We start from the raw sequence: 19264 nt of genomic DNA on the forward strand, positions 1-19264 counted from the left end.
CCGTTTACCGTATAGCATAGGATTTTTATACTGTATAATAAAAAGCATATTGCTCGAAAACTATGGGTGATACAAAAAACTAAGGCTAGATTTGGATTCAGCTCATAAAAATCTATAAAGATCAGCTATCAACGTAAAAAAAGTTTTTCTAACAAAATTTTTCGTTGGCCTTTGTATTCGTTCTGGTCCAGTGAAGACAATAAACACTCAAAGAACTGATTTCGTCGTCGGTACAAACCAACAATGGGGATCAAACACTTTTGAAACTGCAGTATCTTTGTCCCATGATCCAGTGTTGCTCTTGCAGATAATACTGAACGCCCACTGTGTCCGAAGTGCCTGTGGTTATCGAGTAGTGAATGAAATGAGCCACATACCATGTATGCGACCGATGTTTGGTTCCTGGGTACATGTACGAGTCCAGTTGGACCATGAAAATTCAAGTTTGTGGTGGTAAGGTTGGTTCTGGTAATTAAAGCTACTTTCTCCATCGTCCACGACCAAATTGCATTTTGGTCACAACAAATGAATCTGTGTGTGAGGGTATCCTGCAACTGACGGTTTCAGCAGAGAAAATCTTCTGTTTTTTATGAACATTCCGCGAAGCCCTACTCCAGTTTGTCGAAGAGAAACTCCTGTAAGGTGAGTCTTTCGATGAGTCCTGAAATGTTCGTTGTTGTAAAAAGGTGTGGAACGGTGGATGGTTCCTCCCCCATGTAACTTGCCATAAAAAAATACGAATGCACATAACACGGCGGGGGTTCTGTTTCAAGCATGAATACTGCCAGAAATATGATTTTAGTTACAGAATTTCTGTTAGCTGATAAGAAACTGAAAGTGGTACTGGCGTAAATAATGTTGAAATGCACTAGAGGGTTATGCAAATCTAAATCTGCTTCAGAAATGGGTGCGGCTATCGTTACAAAACGAAACTTGAAGATCTTAGGCAGTCAGATTGCGCAAGCAACGACTGACAAAATTTGTGTCGCTGTGTTAGCCAGAATGATCCCCCTCCGTAGCTGACTCGTCATCATAGGTACTGCATGTGGAGAACGTGGTTTCGATTCCCGTTTCTGCCAAGGATTTCTCTTTGGTAGATGCACTGTTATGGGGTGCACCCAGCCTCGTAATACTAATTGAGGAGCTCCTTGAATGAGACGTACTGACCCTACGATCTGGAAAGTCTGCAAAACGGCCGAGAGAGCTCATCCTCCTAACGACGCAGGACAGAGGATGACACGGAGGCCGGTAGGCATTTCTAGGGCTTTCGGGGCCTGGAGAGCAGATCGTTATGTTAACCAAGATGGGGTAAAGCGATCTGACGCAGTGGGGCTTGAACAGAGCATAGATGTTAATGAAATGAGTCATTTGCAATCTGTCGAATGCCATAGTCTGTGATCTCGTACAGACGTCAAAAAAAAAACACACATTTTGTTCATCCCGTTTTTGTATAACATATCCTTAGCGTCGACAATGAAATGAGCCGTTAGCAATCTATCACACTGCCAAAGTCGGTGTTCTCGTAAGGTAACCGAAAACACAGTGTGACGTTTGGGAGCCAACGCGATTGCGATTGGTGCATAGCTTTTTCACCGCCCACCCGTAGCAGGGCAAATTTTTGCCTATTGAGGATGTCGCCTCTACTTTTATCATATGCCGGTGTGAGTGTCCGCGTGTTTAGCTGAGCTTGTCTCCCAAGCAGCGGCCCGGGGTTCGATTCCCGGGCGGGTCGGAGATTTTATCCACTCGGGGACTGGCTGTTGTGCTCCCCTCACCATCATGCGTGAGACAAATATCTGCCTCGCCAGCAAGGATGATGTTCATGTCATCTGCAAGTGTCTGCACTCCACATTTATGTCTGCGTAATGTGAAGCACAGAGTTGACACAGAACTGGTTCAACGGTTGGTGCATATAGCGCCTCAAATTGTGGCCATTCCTGTATCAGACCTCGATGAAAGGTGTCGAGAGATATGTGGGACTGGTTGACCCTAATTCTGGTTTTGCTGTGCAAGATGCGTCCCATTACAGCCTGCAAGAAATGGGGCTCGAAGCCGTAAACCGTAGGCATTGTCTTGGGTAGGAGCACTCGATGTGATCATAAGCATTTTTAAAATTCTAAAAATGCGAAGCACTTGATACTATTTATGAGAGGACACAGACAATCATCGTCTCCAAACTGTTCCTCACCTCATTTAGCGTTTTCTTGAGACTAATAAGAGGATCACTACCTAACCAAAAACACCCCCGTATCGTACCATCACCACCTTCGTACTTCACTGGTGGCATTACATTATGCTAGGTAACGTTCTCTAGGCATTGTCAAAATACAAACAAATCCTTCCAGCGGATTTCCATACGGCATAGCGTGATCTGTCTCTCCAAATCACACGTTTCCAGTCGTCTGTTGGCCTATGGCTTCCCATTTTACACCACCTCAAACGTCGTGTAGTACTGACTACAGTATGGAGACTAGAAATCTACTCTGTAGGGATCAGCATGGGTGTCGAAAAAGACGATCGTGTGAAACCCAGCACGTGCTATTCGTCCACGAGACTCAGAGGGCCATAGACACGGGTTCCCAGGTAGATGTCGTGTTTCTTGACTTCCGTAAGGCGTTCGATACAGTTCCCCACAGTCGTTTAATGATCAAAGTAAGAGCATATGGACTGTCAGACCAATTGTGTGATTGGATTGAAGATTTCCTAGATAACAGAACGCAGCATGTCCTTCTCAATGGAGAGAAGTGTTCCGAAGTAAGAGTGATTTCAGGTGTGCCGCAGGGGAGTGTCGTAGGACCGTTGCTATTCACAATATATATAAATGACCTTGTGGATAGCATCGGAAGTTCTCTGAGGCTTTTTGTGGATGATGCTGTAGTATATCGAGAGGTTGTAACTATGGAAAACTGTACTGAAATGCAGGAGGATCTGCAACGAATTGACGAATGCTGCAGGGGATGGCAGCTGAATCTCAATGTAGACAAGTGAAATGTGCTGTGAATACATAGAAAGAAAGAAAGAAAGATCCTTTATCATTCAGCTACAATATAGCAGGTCAGCAAATGGAAGCAGTTAATTCCATAAATCATCTGGGATTAGGCACTGGGAGTGGTTTAAAATGGAATGACCAAATAAAATTAGTCGTCGATAAAGCAGGTGCCAGACTGAGATTCATTGGACGAATCCTAAGGAAATGCAGTCCGAAAACAAAAGAAGTAGGTTACATTACACTTGTTCGCCCACTGCTTGAATACTACTCACCGGTGTGGGATATGTACCAGATAGGGTAGATACAAGAGATAGAGAAGATCCAACGGAGAGCAGCGCGCTTCGTTACAGGATCATTTAGTAATCGCGAAAGCGTTACGGAGATGATAGATAAACTCCAGTGGAAGACTCTGCAGGAGAGACGCTCAGTAGCTCGGTACGGGCTTTTGGTGAAGTTTCCAGAACATACCTTCGCCGAGGAGTCAAGCATTATATTGCTCCCTCCTACGTATGTCTCGCGAAGAGACCATGAGGATAAAATCAGAGAGATTGGAGCCCACACAGAGGCATACCGACAATCTTTCTTTCCGCGAGCAATACGAGACTGGAAGAGAAGGGAGAACCGATAGAGGTACCCAGGGTACCCTCCGCCACACACCGTCAGGTGGCTTGCAGAGTATGGATGAAGCTGTAGATGTGTGCCTTATGAGGAGAAACTCGACCATTGTACTGCTTTTTTTTTTTTTTTTTTTTTTTTTTTTTTTTTTTTTTTTTTTTACTGCCTACGGAAAGGTGGAAGGGGTATATAAAGGGTCTATACAAGGGCGATGTACTTGAGGACAATACTATGGAAATGCAAGAGGATGTAGATGAAGATGAAATGGGAGATACGATACTGCGTGAAGAGTTTGACAGAGCACAGAAAGACCTGAGTCGAAACAAGGCCCCGGGAGTAGACGACATTCCATTAGAACTACTGACGGCCTTGGAAAGCCAGTCCTGACAAAACTCCACCATCTGGTGAGCAAGATGTATGAGACAGGCGAAATACCCTCAGACTTCAAGAAGAATATAATAATTCCAATCCCAAAGAAAGCAGGTGTTGACAGATGTGAAAATTACCGAACTATCAGTTTAATAAGTCACGGCTGCAAAATACTAACGCGAATTCTTTACAGACGAATGGAAAAACTGGTAGAATCCGACCTCGGAGAAGATCAGTTCGGATTCCGTAGAAATATTGGACTCTACGACTTATCTTAGAAGAAAGATTAAGGAAAGGCAAACCTATATTTCTAGCATTTTTAGACTTAGAGAAAGCTTTTGACAATGTTGACTGGAATACTCTCTTTCAAATTCTAAAGGTGGCAGGGGTAAAATACAGGGAGCGAAAGGCTATTTACAATTTGTACAGAAACCAGATGACAGATATAAGAGTCGAGGGGCACGAAAGGGAAGCAGTGGTTGGGAAGGGAGTGAGACAGGGTTGTAGCCTGTCCCCGATGTTATTCAATCTGTATATTGAGCAAGTAGTAAAGGAAAGAAAAATTCGGAGTAGGTATTAAAATCCATGGAGAAGAAATAAAAACTTTGAGGTTCGCCGATGACATTGTAATTCTGTCAGAGACAGCAAAGGACTTGGAAGAGCAGTTGAACGGAATAGACAGTGTCTTGAAAGGAGTATATAAGACGAACATCAACAGAAGCAAAACGAGGATAATGGAATGTAGTGTAATTAAGTCGGGTCGTGCTGAGGGAATTAGATTAGGAAATGAGACACTTTAAGTAGTAAAGGAGTTTTTCTATTTGGGGAGCAAAATAACCGATGATGGTCGAAGTAGAGAGGATATAAAATGTAGACTGGCAATGGCAAGGAAAGCGTTTCTGAAGAAGAGAAATTTGTTCACATCGAGTATACATTTAAGTGTCAGGAAGTCGTTTCTGAAAGTATTTGTATGGAGTGTAGCCATGTATGGAAGTGAAACATGGATGATAAATGGTTTGGACAAGAAGAGAATAGAAGCTTTCGAAATGTGGTGGTACAGAAGAATGCTGAAGATTAGATGGGTAGATCACATAACCAATGAGGAGGTATTGAATAGGACTGGGGAGAAGAGGAGTTTGTGGCACAACTTGACAAGAAGAAGGGACCAGTTGGTAGTACATGTTCTGAGGCATCAAGGGATCACAAATTTAGCATTTGAGGGCAGCGTGGAGGGTAAAAATCGTAGAGGGAGACCAAGAGATGAATACACTAAGTAGATTCAGAAGGATGTAGGTTGCAGTAGGTACTGGAAGATGAAGAAGCTTGCACAGGATAGAGTAGCATGGGGAGCTGCATCAAAGCAGTCTCAGGACTGAAGACAACAGCAACTGAGAAAGTCTGAGCAGAGGACACAATTAAAAAGTCTGTGTCGCCGTAGGTACTCCGTGGCCTGATACAGGGCGAAGAGTTCGGCTCTAAATACTGGGCAGTGTGCCGGGAGTCGATATCGAAAGACGTGGGCGCCAATGACGGAGGCACACCCGACGCCACGGGAAGTCCGAGAGCCATCAGTGTACACAAAAATTCTATCGCGAAGTTCCATGCGAACGTCGTGATTAAAACTGTGTGCCCGACGGAGTCTCGAACTCGTGACCTTTACCTTTCGCGGGCAAGTACTCTACCGACTGAGCTACCCAAGCATTACTCCCGACCCATCCTCACAGCTTCAATTTCTACCAGTACCTCGTCTTCTACCTTCCAAACTTCACATAAGCTCTTTTGCGAGGTCGAGTCTAGGTCTTACACTTAGTTTTAATCTGCCAGGAAGTTTCATAGCAAACAGCTTGTTACTGTAACCTCATGGACCACCGTTTTGAGATAAAACTAGGCTGTCTTTCGGTTACAGGATATTAGTTCTACAAGAGTTCTATTGCTCTTTATGAATTCTCCATAATTCTTCATTACTAAATATCATTCTAAACCTAAACAACATCTACAGATTAATAACGCCGCGACGCTAAATATTTTACCTGCAGCAGAAATGAAATAAACCTTGTCATATGTCCCAATCAGCATGATCTTCACAGACTTTTATTCCCTATACTGCATTCAAATCTTCAGATTGGTGGCATACAATTAATCGAGTCCCTCTCTTATCTTAACGAAGCACTTTCTTGTTGAAAGAAGCTTAAAATTTCGGATGGTGTGCATTCAACCCACAGTAAGAAAACCTAATTTCAAATACATTTTTCTGCATATTTTGTTCACAGGCCGACAAAATGGTTAAATTTCTCTCTCTCTCTCTCTCTCTCTCTCTCTCTCTCTCTCTCTCTCTCTTCCTCCCTTCCCCTCTCTCCTCAGAATTACAGAATTGTCGCACACACACACACACACACACACACACACACACACACACACACACACACAATCTGATATAAGCCCTGTGTTCCTGTCAGAAGTTTTCGATATATTTGCACACAATTATTTTCACGATTTTTCATGTACATGCTTTCCTTTCCAAAATTGAACACTTCTTTATTTTTTTGGACTCTCGTGGTAATAATCTTTGTGGAATTGTTTCAAATGATTATAGTAATTAGACTTTCCTCTATCTATTTCATACAACAGCCCACACGAGCTAACTACATCTTACAGTTCAGTCCTCCGCTCTTCCAAAAACTGCGACACATCGGGTCTCCCTTTTGTCACATACAGATTAGATAGCAAAAGTACTAATTTCCCACTTACAAATGTAATGATATTCTGAGACAAAGCAAGAAGAAGTCACATATCTGTATAAACTTCAACTTACTTGCTTCTTTGTACTACACCTGAAGTGTATTAAAACACACAGTATCTTCATGTACATGATCAATCTGAATTTCACACGTAAGTGCTTCGCAGTGGTTTCATAGAACCACTTTCAGAATATTCTCCACCGTTACACTCTCAAATAACAGCAGGAAAAATGAACTCACAACTTTATCCGTGCGAACTCAGATTTTACTTATTATGTTATGTCATTTCTCCCCATACAGGTGGGAGTCAAGTAAATATTTTCGCCTTTGGAGAAGAAATTTGGTGACTGAAATTTCGTTAATGACCTAGCCGCAGCGAAAAACGCCTCTAATGATTGTCACCCCAAATCGTGCACCACATGCGTGACACGCTCTGCATAACTGGCGCTAACAGAACGTGCTTCCCCTACTTGAACTTTTCTGATGTCCTCTGCCAATATTATCTGGAGAGGATCCTAGCAGGACTCTAGAGGAGCAGTAATACTCCACAAGAGAACGGACAAGTTAGTGTAAGCCGTCTCTTTAGTAGATTTGTTGCTTTTTCTGTGTGTTGTGCCAATAAAATGAAGTCTTTGGTTCGCTTTCGCCACAACATTTCCTTTGTGAAGGTTCCATCATGAGTTATTCATAATTGTAATCCCTAGGTATTTAGCTCAATCGACAACCTCTAAATTAATGTGATTTGTCATGTAAACGAAATTTGACGTGTTCTTTTTAGTGCTGATGTGAAGAACTTTCACACTTTTTATTGTTTAGAGTCAACTGCCACTTTTCGCACCATACACACATTTTATCTAGCTCCTCATGTTACCTCCTAAATAGTTTGTGCACGGTCCGGTCACATTAACGTGACCACTGTCTGTGTTATATGTCAACGTGCAGCAACCTCTCACAGACAGCAGGTAACAGCACTAAGAATCGTGGGTACATTAATCATGTTGCAATGTTTGGGAGGGGGGGGGGGGGAGTGGGGAGGGACAAACGGAAAATACTGCAGTCGTTGTAATGCGGAAATGGAGTGATATAACCTGGCGTCCAAAAGGGCATGAGTGTTGGTTTTCGGGCCAAGGGTTGAAGCATACGAGATGCGACAATAAAGTAACGTGACGGATGTGAAAAAAAAATGTTGCTTACCGGTTTAGTCAAGTTTAGTGTTGTCTCCGTGAAATTAGTTCCCTTCTGATTGCACACACTTTTTCCAGCGTTTCTCCCATTGATGGTAACATTTCTGGAACTCATCTTCTGTAATATCCTCCAAGACTCTCGTCACAGCTTTTTGGACATCTTGTGTCGTTTGAAAATGGTGCCCTTCACCGCCGTTTTGACTCTTCGAAATAGAAAGAAGTCGCACGGAGCGATACCTGGTGAATAAGGTGGCTGTGGTAGTATTGAAATTTGTTTTGAGGTTAAGAATTGCTGCACTGACAGTGCAGTATGGGATGGCGCATTATCGTGATGCAGAATCCAGTTATCAGCAATGTTGGCACGGACACGAAGAACTCTTTTACGAAGTCTTTCTAAAATTTCTTTTTTGTAATATTGGTTAAATGTTTGTCCAGGAGGCACCCACTCTTTATGAACAATTCCCTTGGAATCAAAGAAGCACACAAACATGCATTTCACTTTTGACATGTGAGCTTTTTTTGGTCTGGGTGATCCCTTTGAGCACCATTGCGAACTTCGGCGTTTTGTCTCTGGATCGTACTGAAAAAACCAACTTTCATCACCAGTGATAACACGGCTCAACAATTCTGGATTGATTTCCGTTTGCTCTAACAGATCGGCTGCCACATTTTTCCGTGTTTCTCGCTGTTGTGGTATGAGATTTATGGCGACTATTTTTGCACAAATCTTTGTCATACCAAGATCTTCAGTTTATTATTAGACGAACGGTTTCTCGATTGAAGTTCAGTTCTTCAGCAATTAGTTTCATGGATGATCTTTGATCAGATTGTACGAATTCACGCACCCTGGTCAAGTTGACATCCAGCCGTGAGGCTCATGGTCGTCCACTGCAGTCTTCATTTTCAACATTCGTTCTGCCTTCACTTAACATTTTATACCTACGAAAAACTTGAGCTCTTGACATAACCTTCTCCCCAAAAGCCGTCTGAAGCTTACCGTAAGTTGTCATCGCGTTTTCACCCAATTTAACGCAAAAAGAAATGGCATACCGTTGCGCAATATTATGTGGTTCCACTTCCGTGACGAGAGACAAAAACACGTGTTAACTTATTACAGCACAACTCACGACTGAGCAGTTGCATCAATGTGCCGCTTGGGCTAGAAGCAGCTTTTAGACTAAGGTCAAAGGTATTATGTCTATGCAAGCCTGCTGGGTTGACATATCCTGCAAAGAAAATCAGTCTCATTGTTTTATTGCCGCACGTCGTAGATTAGAAACAGCAGAGGGCTTATAACGTCTGGTTGGGGAACACCAGATATCATCCATTCGATGACCTTCTGGCTATTATTGCGAACGGTGTGATAGGAAGTCACGATCCAGTCGTACGACTCCATGGGCATGCAAATTGATCAGAAGTCACTTATATGGAATAGTGTCAAAAGCCTTCTGGCAACCCAAAGATGTAAACTAAACTTTAGATCTCCTTTCAATAGCACTCATTAGCTCGTGTGAATAAAAAGCCACTTGTTTCAAACGGTTCAAATGGCTCTGAGCACTATGGGGCTTAATATCTGAGGTCATCAGTCCCCTAGAACTAAGAACTACTTAAACCGAACTAACCTAAGGACATCATACACATCCATGCCCGAGGCAGGATTCGAAGCTGAGACCGAAGCGGTCGCGCGGTTCCAGACTGAAGCTCCTAGAACCGCTCGGCCACAGGGACCGGCCCACTTGTTTCAGAAAAATGATATTTGCGAAATTCGTGCTATGTGACAATAAACTGTAACTGTTTCGTTCGCGGTATTTCATAATGTTCAAACACAGTATATGTTCTAAGATGTTACTGCAAATTAATATGAGTTATGTGTCTACTTCCTTTCTTTTGTTTTGGTGTGACTCGGGCAACTTTCCCGTCCTTAGGTGCGGATCTCCCGTTGAGGGAGCAGTTGTAGAAAATTGCTAAAAACGGAGCTAGTAAATCAGCATACTCCGAAAGCAACCAAACTGGTATGCATTCTAGAAGATAAGACGCCTTTATGAAGTGAGCTATGCTGCTTTGGTGTAGTAGGGATATCTACATCTAAGTCACTCATGTTGGCAGCTTCTGTGGTTCGAATTTTAGAGTATTAACTCCATCTATAGTGGTGCCAACGTCCATTCACTGTCTTACATCACATTACTTGCTCATCCATTTCTTCGTCGTCTCCTATGTTAGCACCATAGATAACTGGCTGTAGAGCACTAGTCAGAACTCCAATTTATTCGCCATGTAACCTGATCTGGTGACTGCCTCTCTACACAGAACTCTGAAATTTCGCTGAGAAGGTTTGTGCTGTTTTAATTCAGATGGTTCCAAAACTACCCCATGGAACAGGTGTGCCTCTCCCCACCCCTCAATACATTGGCAGATACACCGTATTGCTCGTGTTCTGCATTTGCGAGAGCTGTTCGACCACCCCTGCTCATGGTTATTAGGCCAGGGAGTGCGATTGCATATTTTATGACCTCGCTCCAAGACTGTCCACATGTCAACCGTTTGACCAGCCATGTCCACTGGTTCACATGTTGGCCAGCTGCCCATGTCACAAACACGAGCTGTAACAGTCTAGGTTACTTGGTGGTCACATGTGCCTTCTCGGAGGAGTCGATATATAGGGTGAAACATGTGTAAGTGCAGATAGGTTTATGCTGACTGAGAACAGTGTGCTGAACAACTTTACATCAGTATTACGTCATTTGCAGACTAATAATTATTGCTAGTAGGAGTTGTATGTTTTTAGGTTGGTTAGTACCTCCTAGTACAAGTGGCACGAGCAAGTCGTAAATGCTAATTTTCCCCTGGCAGGTGGTTGGGTGTTTAAGCGTGTAGGCGTGGATGCAAAATGGTTAGCCTATACTGACAGGTGTAGACCATTTAGCGGTGCAATTATGACCATGCAGGAAATATAAGGTAGTAAATTGAGTGACATGTTTGTGGGAAGACTGTTCGACACAGAGAAAAACAACTAACACACTGATGTGTGTACTTGTTAAGGTACCATGTATAAAAACATCCGCACTTACACCCGTTGCACCCTGAGTACTATAGAGTCACTACATGGCTAGACATCTGTGACATAGTCTCACTATGATTGTGTGTGTGTATGTGTATTAGCTGCAGGTGTACAGGTGTGCCTGTCGGCAGGGTGGCAGCTGAGAGCCAGTGGTACCAGCTGTCTGTGACGGGGTACCGCGGCAACGCCTTGTGTGTGTGTGTGTGTGTGTGTGTGTGTGTGTGTGTGTGTATTAGCTGCAGGTGTACAGGTGTGCCTGTCGGCAGGGTGGCAGCTGAGAGCCAGTGGTACCAGCTGTCTGTGACGGGGTACTGCGGCAACGCCTTGTGTGTGTGTGTGTGTGTGTGTGTATGTGTGTGTGTGTGTGTGTGTGTGTGTGTGTATTAGCTGCAAGTGTACAGGTGTGCCTGTCGGCAGGGTGGCGGCTGAGAGCCAGTGGTACCGGCTGTCTGTGACGGGGTACTGCGGCAACGCCTTGTGTGTGTGTGTGTGTGTGTGTGTGTGTGTGTATTAGCTGCAGGTGTACAGGTGTGCCTGTCGGCAGGGTGGCGGCTGAGAGCCAGTGGTACCGGCTGTCTGTGACGGGGTACTGCGGCAACGCCTTGTGCGTGTGTGTGTGTGTGTGTGTGTGTGTGTGTGTGTGTGTGTGTGTGTATTAGCTGCAGGTGTACAGAGGTGCCTGTCGGCAGGGTGGCGGCTGAGAGCCAGTGGTACCGGCTGTCTGTGACGGGGTACTGCGGCAACGCCTTGTGTGTGTGTGTGTGTGTGTGTGTGTGTGTGTGTGTGTATTAGCTGCAGGTGTGCAGGTGTGCCTGTCGGCAGGGTGGCGGCTGAGAGCCAGTGGTACCGGCTGTCTGTGACGGGGTACTGCGGCAACGCCTTGTGCTGTGTGTGTGTGTGTGTGTGTGTGTGTGTGTGTGTGTGTGTGTGTGTGTGTGTATTAGCTGCAGGTGTACAGAGGTGCCTGTCGGCAGGGTGGCGGCTGAGAGCCAGTGGTACCGGCTGTCTGTGACGGGGTACTGCGGCAACGCCTTGTGTGTGTGTGTGTGTGTGTGTGTGTGTGTGTGTGTGTGTGTGTGTATTAGCTGCAGGTGTACAGAGGTGCCTGTCGGCAGGGTGGCGGCTGAGAGACAGTGGTACCGGCTGTCTGTGACGGGGTACTGCGGCAACGCCTTGTGTGTGTGTGTGTGTGTGTGTGTGTGTGTGTGTGTATTAGCTGCAGGTGTACAGGTGTGCCTGTCGGCAGGGTGGCGGCTGAGAGCCAGTGGTACCGGCTGTCTGTGACGGGGTACTGCGGCAACGCCTTGTGCGTGTGTGTGTGTGTGTGTGTGTGTGTGTGTGTGTGTGTGTGTGTGTGTATTAGCTGCAGGTGTACAGGTGTGCCTGTCGGCAGGGTGGCGGCTGAGAGCCAGTGGTACCGGCTGTCTGTGACGGGGTACTGCGGCAACGCCTTGTGCGTGTGTGTGTGTGTGTGTGTGTGTGTTTGTGTGTGTGTGTGTGTGTATTAGCTGCAGGTGTACAGGTGTGCCTGTCGGCAGGGTGGCGGCTGAGAGCCAGTGGCACCGGCTGTCTGTGACGGGGTACTGCGGCAACGCCTTGTGTGTGTGTGTGTGTGTGTGTGTGTGTGTGTGGTGTGTGTGTATTAACTGCAGGTGTACAGGTGTGCCTGTCGGCAGGGTGGCGGCTGAGAGCCAGTGGTACCGGCTGTCGGTGACGGGGTACCGCGGCAACGCCTCGGACTCATTCTCCGCGCACAACGGCGTCTACTTCAGCACCGTGGACAACAAGCAGGACCAGGCGCCAGAGTGCTGCCCCTGCGCCCGCTCCTACGGCGGCGGCTGGTGGTTCTACAGGTACTGTTGCTCCAGGTACTACCTACACACTTTGTTCATTGCCAGCTGCGTTGCGCCTCACGGCTGCCGCAACACGGCGGCTAGATTTCATCTGTCATTTCTGTTTGTGCTTGGGCCCCAGGACGACATGTCAGGCGGGTGCCACTTCAACTTTCATGACACTGAGACAGAACACCAGCTTGTCTACTTGGCGTGCCAACAGTACGCTGACTTCAACAATACCTAGAGCGCGATACGTGCGTGACCGGTTTGAGGGTGTTCACTCGGCTGTGGTGCGCTAGGAGGAGGGCGAATAAGCTTCACACAGCTGGGCAGAAGTTGACGAAGATGGCCAATACTAGCTCGGCTAATGACACTGCTATCTGATCAGGGCTCACTCGGTCGTGCAAACTAAACGCTTCAGTTACTTTTGAGAACGTCGTCGTCCAACAGCTCAAGTACCGGTGTAGTAATGATGGTAAATGCAACTAAATTTAAAATCAATACAACGAAGACAGTTAATTTTATCATTCACTGTAGACTAACACACAGTGTACGACGATGGTTCGATAAATTTAGCTAAAAAAGCAAGAAAAATGTTTGTTTCGTAAACAACTCAACTTGCTTCTCGACATAGGCTCCTTTGAAGCACACACATCTGGTCCCTTGGTCCAGCGGTCCTCCTCCTTTTTCGTCCAATCGGAAAAGTAACTTCAATCAAACTCTGCAAAATACTCGTTGACTGCAAGTATCACTTCCTCATTTGATGAAAAATTCTTCCCAGCAACGAAAGCTTCAAGTTGGGGAACAGTAAGAAGTCACTTGGGCCTAAGTCTGGTGAACAGGGTGGGTGAGGAACCGTTTCAAATCCCAATTCATGCATTTCCGCCATTGTTATCGCTGATGTGTGGGGTGGTCCATTACCTTAGTGAAAGATCACATCTATGCATGCCAACCTTCGTCTTTTTTCAGCCATTGTGTTCACTGCCACTTCGACCCTGGTGTGTAATGATGGATCCCGGTTTCAAGGGCAATCACAAATTAGCGAAAAAAGTCAGCTTGCGACTAAACATCGCCAGGCATTGAGCTGACATATTGTGCCAAATGCGCTTTTGGTAGACTGTGAGCAATCGTGGCTCTCATCTCACACACGTCTTCTTCATAACTACTTCTTCCAGCAATACTTATGCACTCGCTCAATTGAAATGCCTACAGTCTCAGCAATCTCACGAATTTTTATTCGGTGGCCCTGCATTACCGCCCGAGTTCCCGGGTTCGATTCCCGGCGGGGTCAGGGATTTTCTCTGCCTCGTGATGGATCGGTGTTGTGTGATGTCCTTAGGTTAGTTAGGTTTAAGTAGTTCTAAGTTCTAGGGGACTGATGACCTGAGAAGTTGTCCCATAGTGCTCAGATCCATTTGAACCATTTTGAACCTTGCATTACCGTATCACTGATTTTGTCAGTGATTTCCTTTGTGGTGACCACAACTGGACGCCCGCAGCCTGCTTCGTCTTAGGCGCTTTTCCAACTCCGTTTATATTTCTTAATCAAAAAGCAAATGATGGTGAATGGTGGTGGAGAGTCTGCGTGAACTTAATCCAATACTGTTTTGATTTGTGCGGCAGTCGAAGCCTTTAAATGAAAATGTTTAATAACAGCACGAAACTCAGTTTCCTCCATTTTCAGTCGCAGGCGACACACTGACAAAGTCAGGCGGCTGTCAACAATGAACTGTAGGATGTAAATTGTTGAAATCCTTTATACGGTCCTTGGAATAATCAGGCTTACCAATCATGAAGGTGCAACAAAAATGTGCCATTCTTTCATCTAAATTTATTACACTTGTCAAACCGTATTAAAAACCTCAACCTGTAATACTTTCATTTGCGAATGCAAAACGACCCTATGTGTTTCGAATTATAAAATGGAAAAAGTTTTTCTTGTAGTCAGATAGGGCGAGAGATACGTACTGGGTGGATATTTTGTGGGGTCTTGCCCAATCGTCGCTAAGAGGGTGCCTATGGGATGCAGCGCTCTCGGAATGCTGTACAACAATACAAACAAATAAGATTAGTGGATTTATTTCTATAAAACAACTCACAATACTTTGGAGATTTACAAGTTGTAGTCGCAAGCGAGGGGCGACAAGCTACACTACTGGCCATTAATATTCCTACACCAAGAAGAAATGCAGATGATAAACGGGTATTCATTGGACAAATATATTATACTAGAACTGACATGTGGTTACATTTTCACGCAGTTTGGGTGCATAGATCCTGAGAATTCAGTACCCAGAACAACCACCTCTGGCCGTAATAACGGCCTTGATACGCCTGGGCATTGAGTCAAACAGAGCTTGGATGGCGTGTACAGGTACAGCTGCCCATGCAGCTTCAACACGATACCACAGTTCATCAGGAGCAATGACTGGCGTATTGTGACGAGCCAGTTGCTCGGCTACCACTGACCAGACGTTTTCAGTTGATGAGAGATCTGGAGAATGTGCTGGCCAGGCCAGTAGACGAACATTTTCTGTATCCAGAAAGGCCCGTGCAGGACCTGCAACATGTGGCCGTGCATTATCCTGCTGAAATGTAGGGTTCCGCAGGGATGTAATTAAGGGTAGAGCCACGGGTCGTAACACATCTGAAATGTAACGTCCACTGTTCAAAGTGCCGTCAATGCGAACAAGAGGTGACCGAGACGTGTAACCAATGGCACCACATACCATCACGCTGGGTGATAGGCCAGTATGGCGATGACGAATACAAGATTCCAACGTACGTTTACCGCGATGTCGCCAAACACGGATGCGACCGTCATGACGCTGTGAACAGAACCTGGATTCATCCGAAAAAATTACGTTTTGCCATTCGTGCACCCAGGTTCGTCGTTGTGTACACCATCGCAGGCGCTCCTGTCTGTGATGCAGCGTCAAGGGGAACCGCAGCCATGGTCTCCGAGCTGACAGTCCATGCTGCTGCAAACGTCGTCGAACTGTTGGTGCAGATGGTTGTGTCTTGCAAACGTCCCCACCTGCTGACTTAGGGATCGGGACGTGGCTACACGATCCGTTACAGCCACGCGGATAAGATGCCTGTCATCTCGACTGCTAGTGATACGAGGCCGTTGGGATCCAGCACGGCGTTGCGTATTACCCTCCTGAACCCACCGATTCCATATTCTGCTAAGTCATTGGATCTCGACCAACGCAAGCAGCAATGTCGCGATACGATAAACAGCAATCGCGATAGGCTACAATCCGAACTTTATCAAAGTCGGAAACGTGATGGTACGCATTTCTCCTCCTTACACGAGGCATCACAACATCGTTTCACCACGCAACGCCGGTCAACTGCTGTTTGTGTATGAGAAATCGGTTGGAAACTTTCCTCATGTCAGTACGTTGTAGGTGTCGCCACCGGCGCCAACCTTGTGTGAATGTTCTGAAAAGCTAATAATTTGCATATCACAGCATCTTCTTCCTGTCAGTTAAATTTCGTGTCTGTAGCACGTCATCTTCGTGGTGTATCAATTTTAATGGCGGTAGTGTATATAGTCCTTGATATGTGAACGGTTCAGGCAAGTTGATACAGGTCACTGATAACTAACGTCCACGTTCCGGTGACGATGTGAGCAGCCGAGGCTTGCAAGAGCGTCGCAGACATTCCCTTCTCTCAGGTGTCGCTCTACGCGCGGCGCTTTCCAATTCCGCACACCATTGGCCGTCGTTTCCTCACTGCTTTCTCTGCTCTTGCTTTCCACACCTTCGTTCCGGTACTTGTGGTTACTCCAGAACATTCCTCCCACCACCCCCACCCCCGAAAGCGACGGACCGTCATCTTGTATGGAGTGCAACCACAGCGGGGGATGGAGGAGTGTGGGCGCTCTGGTGGACCGGAAGCTGTGGCTGCAGGGGACGTCCAGCTTCCAGCCGTACCCCAACAACATCTGGCCTGCGCTCTGGCGAAACGTCCCCCGGAAAATGACCACAAGGGTACGCGTCCACCTCCTGCTGCTATGAATCATATGAAGAAGGCGGCGACTGCTGCGGTGTGGCCGGGTCCAGCTCCATGGGAAGGATGAGAGGACGCAGAGGAGGTGAAGGCTCCGTCTCCATGGGGTCGTGTCCTGGTGGCACCCTCTGGCGGTGGCTGCGTCTGCCTTGTCCTCTGGACCCGTGAATCTGGGAGAAGAGAGTCTGAGAGATCATTGTGTACGTGACAGAGGCGAAAGAAGATACATGCAAGCGCCAAGTCGACAGACGATCTTTCATCGCGCCCACCGTCTGCTGCCGCTAAAAACAACGTAAAAGACAATATCATTAAGCGTGAAGCGATACTTGCGGCCTTCCTTCGGCGCCGGATGCTGAGGAAGGTGGAGTACATCCACATCTACATTTATACTCCGCAAGCCACCCAACGGTGTGTGGCGGAGGGCACTTTACGTGCCACTGTCATTACCTCCTTTTCCTGTTCCAGTCGCGCATGGTTCGCGGGAAGAACGACTGCGGGAAAGCCTCCTTGCGCGCTCGAATCTCTCTAATTTTACAATCGTGATCTTCTCGGGAGGTATAAGTAGGGGGAAGCAATATATTTGATACCTCATCCAGAAACGCACCCTCTCGAAACCTGAACAGCAAGCTACACCGAGATGCAGAGCGCCTCTCTTGCAGAGTCTGCCACTTGAGTTTGCTAAACATCTCCGTAAAGCTATCACGGTTACCAAACAGCCCTGTGACGAAACGCGCCGCTCTTCTTTGGATCTTCTCTATCTCCTCCGCAACCCGACCTGGTACAGATTCCACACTGATGAGCAATACTCAAATATAGGCCGAACGCGTGTTTTGTAAGCCACCTCCTTTGTTGATGGACTACATTTTCTAAGGACTCTCCCAATGAATCCCAACCTGGTACCCGCCTTACCAATAATTAATTTTATATTATCGTTCCACTTCAAATCGTTCCGAATGCATACTCCCAGATATTTTACAGAGGTAGCTGCTACCAGTGTGTGTTGTGGTATCATATAATCATACAATAAAGGATCCTTCTTTCTAGGTATTCGCAATAAATTACATTTCTGTTAAGGGTCAGTTGCCACTCCCTGCACCAAGTGCCTATCCGCTGCAGATCTTCCTGCATTTCGCTGCAATTTTCTAATGCTTCTCTGTATACTACAGCATCATCCGCGAAAGCCGCATGGAACTTCCGACACTATCTACTAGGTCATTTATATATATTGTGAAAAGCAATGGTCCCATAACACTCCCCTGTAGCACGCCAGAGGTTACTTTAACGTCTGTAGACGTCTCTCCATTGAGAACAACATGCTGTGTTCTGCTTGCTAAAAACTCTTCAGTCCAGCCACACAGCTGGTCTGATATTCCGTAGGCTCTTACTTTGTTTATCAGGCGACAGCGCGGAACTGTATCGAACGCCTTCCGGAAGTCAAGGAAAATAGCATCTACCTGGGAGCCTGTATCTAATATTTTCTGGGTCTCATGAACAAATAAAGCTAGTTGGGTCTCACACGATCGCTGTTTCCGGAATCCATGTTGATTCCTACGGAGTAGATTCTGAGTTTCCAGAAACGTCATGATACGCGAGCAAAAAACATGTTCTAAAATTCTGCAACAGATCGACGTCAGGGATACAGGCGTACAGTTTTGCTCGACGACCCTTCTTGAAGACTGGAACTACCTGTGCTCTTTTCCAATTATTTGGAACCTTCCGTTCCTCTAGAGACTTGCGGTACATGGCTGTTAGAAGGGGGGCAAGTTCTTTCGCGTACTCTGTGTAGAATCTAATTGGTATCCCGTCAAGTCCAGTGGACTTTCCTCTGTTGAGTGATTTCTGTTGCTTTTCTATTCCTTGGACACTTATTTCGATGTCAGCCATTTTTTCGTTTGTGCGAGGATTTAGAGAAGGAACTGCAGTGCAGTCTTCCTCTGTGAATCAGCTTTGGAAAAAGGTATTTAGTATTTCAGGTTTTACGCGTGTCATCCTCTGTTTCAATGCCATCATCACCCCGGAGTGTCTGGATATGCTGTTTCGAGCCACTTACTGATTTAACGTAAGACCAGAACTACCTATGATTTTCTGTCAAGTCGGTACATAGAATTTTACTTTCGAATTCACTGAACGCTTCACGCATAGCCCTCCTTACGCTAACTTTGACATCGTTTAACTTCTGTTTGTCTGAGAGGTTTGGGCTGTGTTTAAACTTGCAGTGAAGCTCTCTTTGCTTTCGCAGTAGTTTCCTAACTTTGTTGTTGAACCACGCTGTGCTTTTCCCGTCCCTCACAGTTTTACTCGGCGCGTACCTGTCTAAAACGCATTTTACGATTGCCTTGAACTTTTTCCATAAACACTCATCATTGACAGTGTCGGAACAGAAATTTTCGTTTTGATCTGTTAGGTAGCCTGAAATCTGTCTTCTATTACTCTTGCTAAATAGATAAGCCTTCCTCCAC

The 19264-nt window shown here is 45.9% G+C and overlaps 1 protein-coding gene across 1 annotated transcript in view; it reads left to right on the plus strand.

The window, feature by feature from the left end:
- The window catches only part of LOC124785008, a 960541-nt gene that overhangs the window by 911419 nt on the left and 29858 nt on the right, over window positions 1-19264 (plus strand). The window contains exon 13 of the mRNA XM_047254148.1: window positions 12630-12806. Within this exon, the coding sequence (XP_047110104.1) occupies window positions 12630-12806 (177 nt within the window). The remainder of the gene's footprint in view (window positions 1-12629; window positions 12807-19264) is intronic.

Source organism: Schistocerca piceifrons, chromosome 1 (assembly GCF_021461385.2).
Source record: "Schistocerca piceifrons isolate TAMUIC-IGC-003096 chromosome 1, iqSchPice1.1, whole genome shotgun sequence".
Classification (NCBI taxonomy): Eukaryota; Metazoa; Arthropoda; class Insecta; order Orthoptera; family Acrididae; genus Schistocerca; species Schistocerca piceifrons.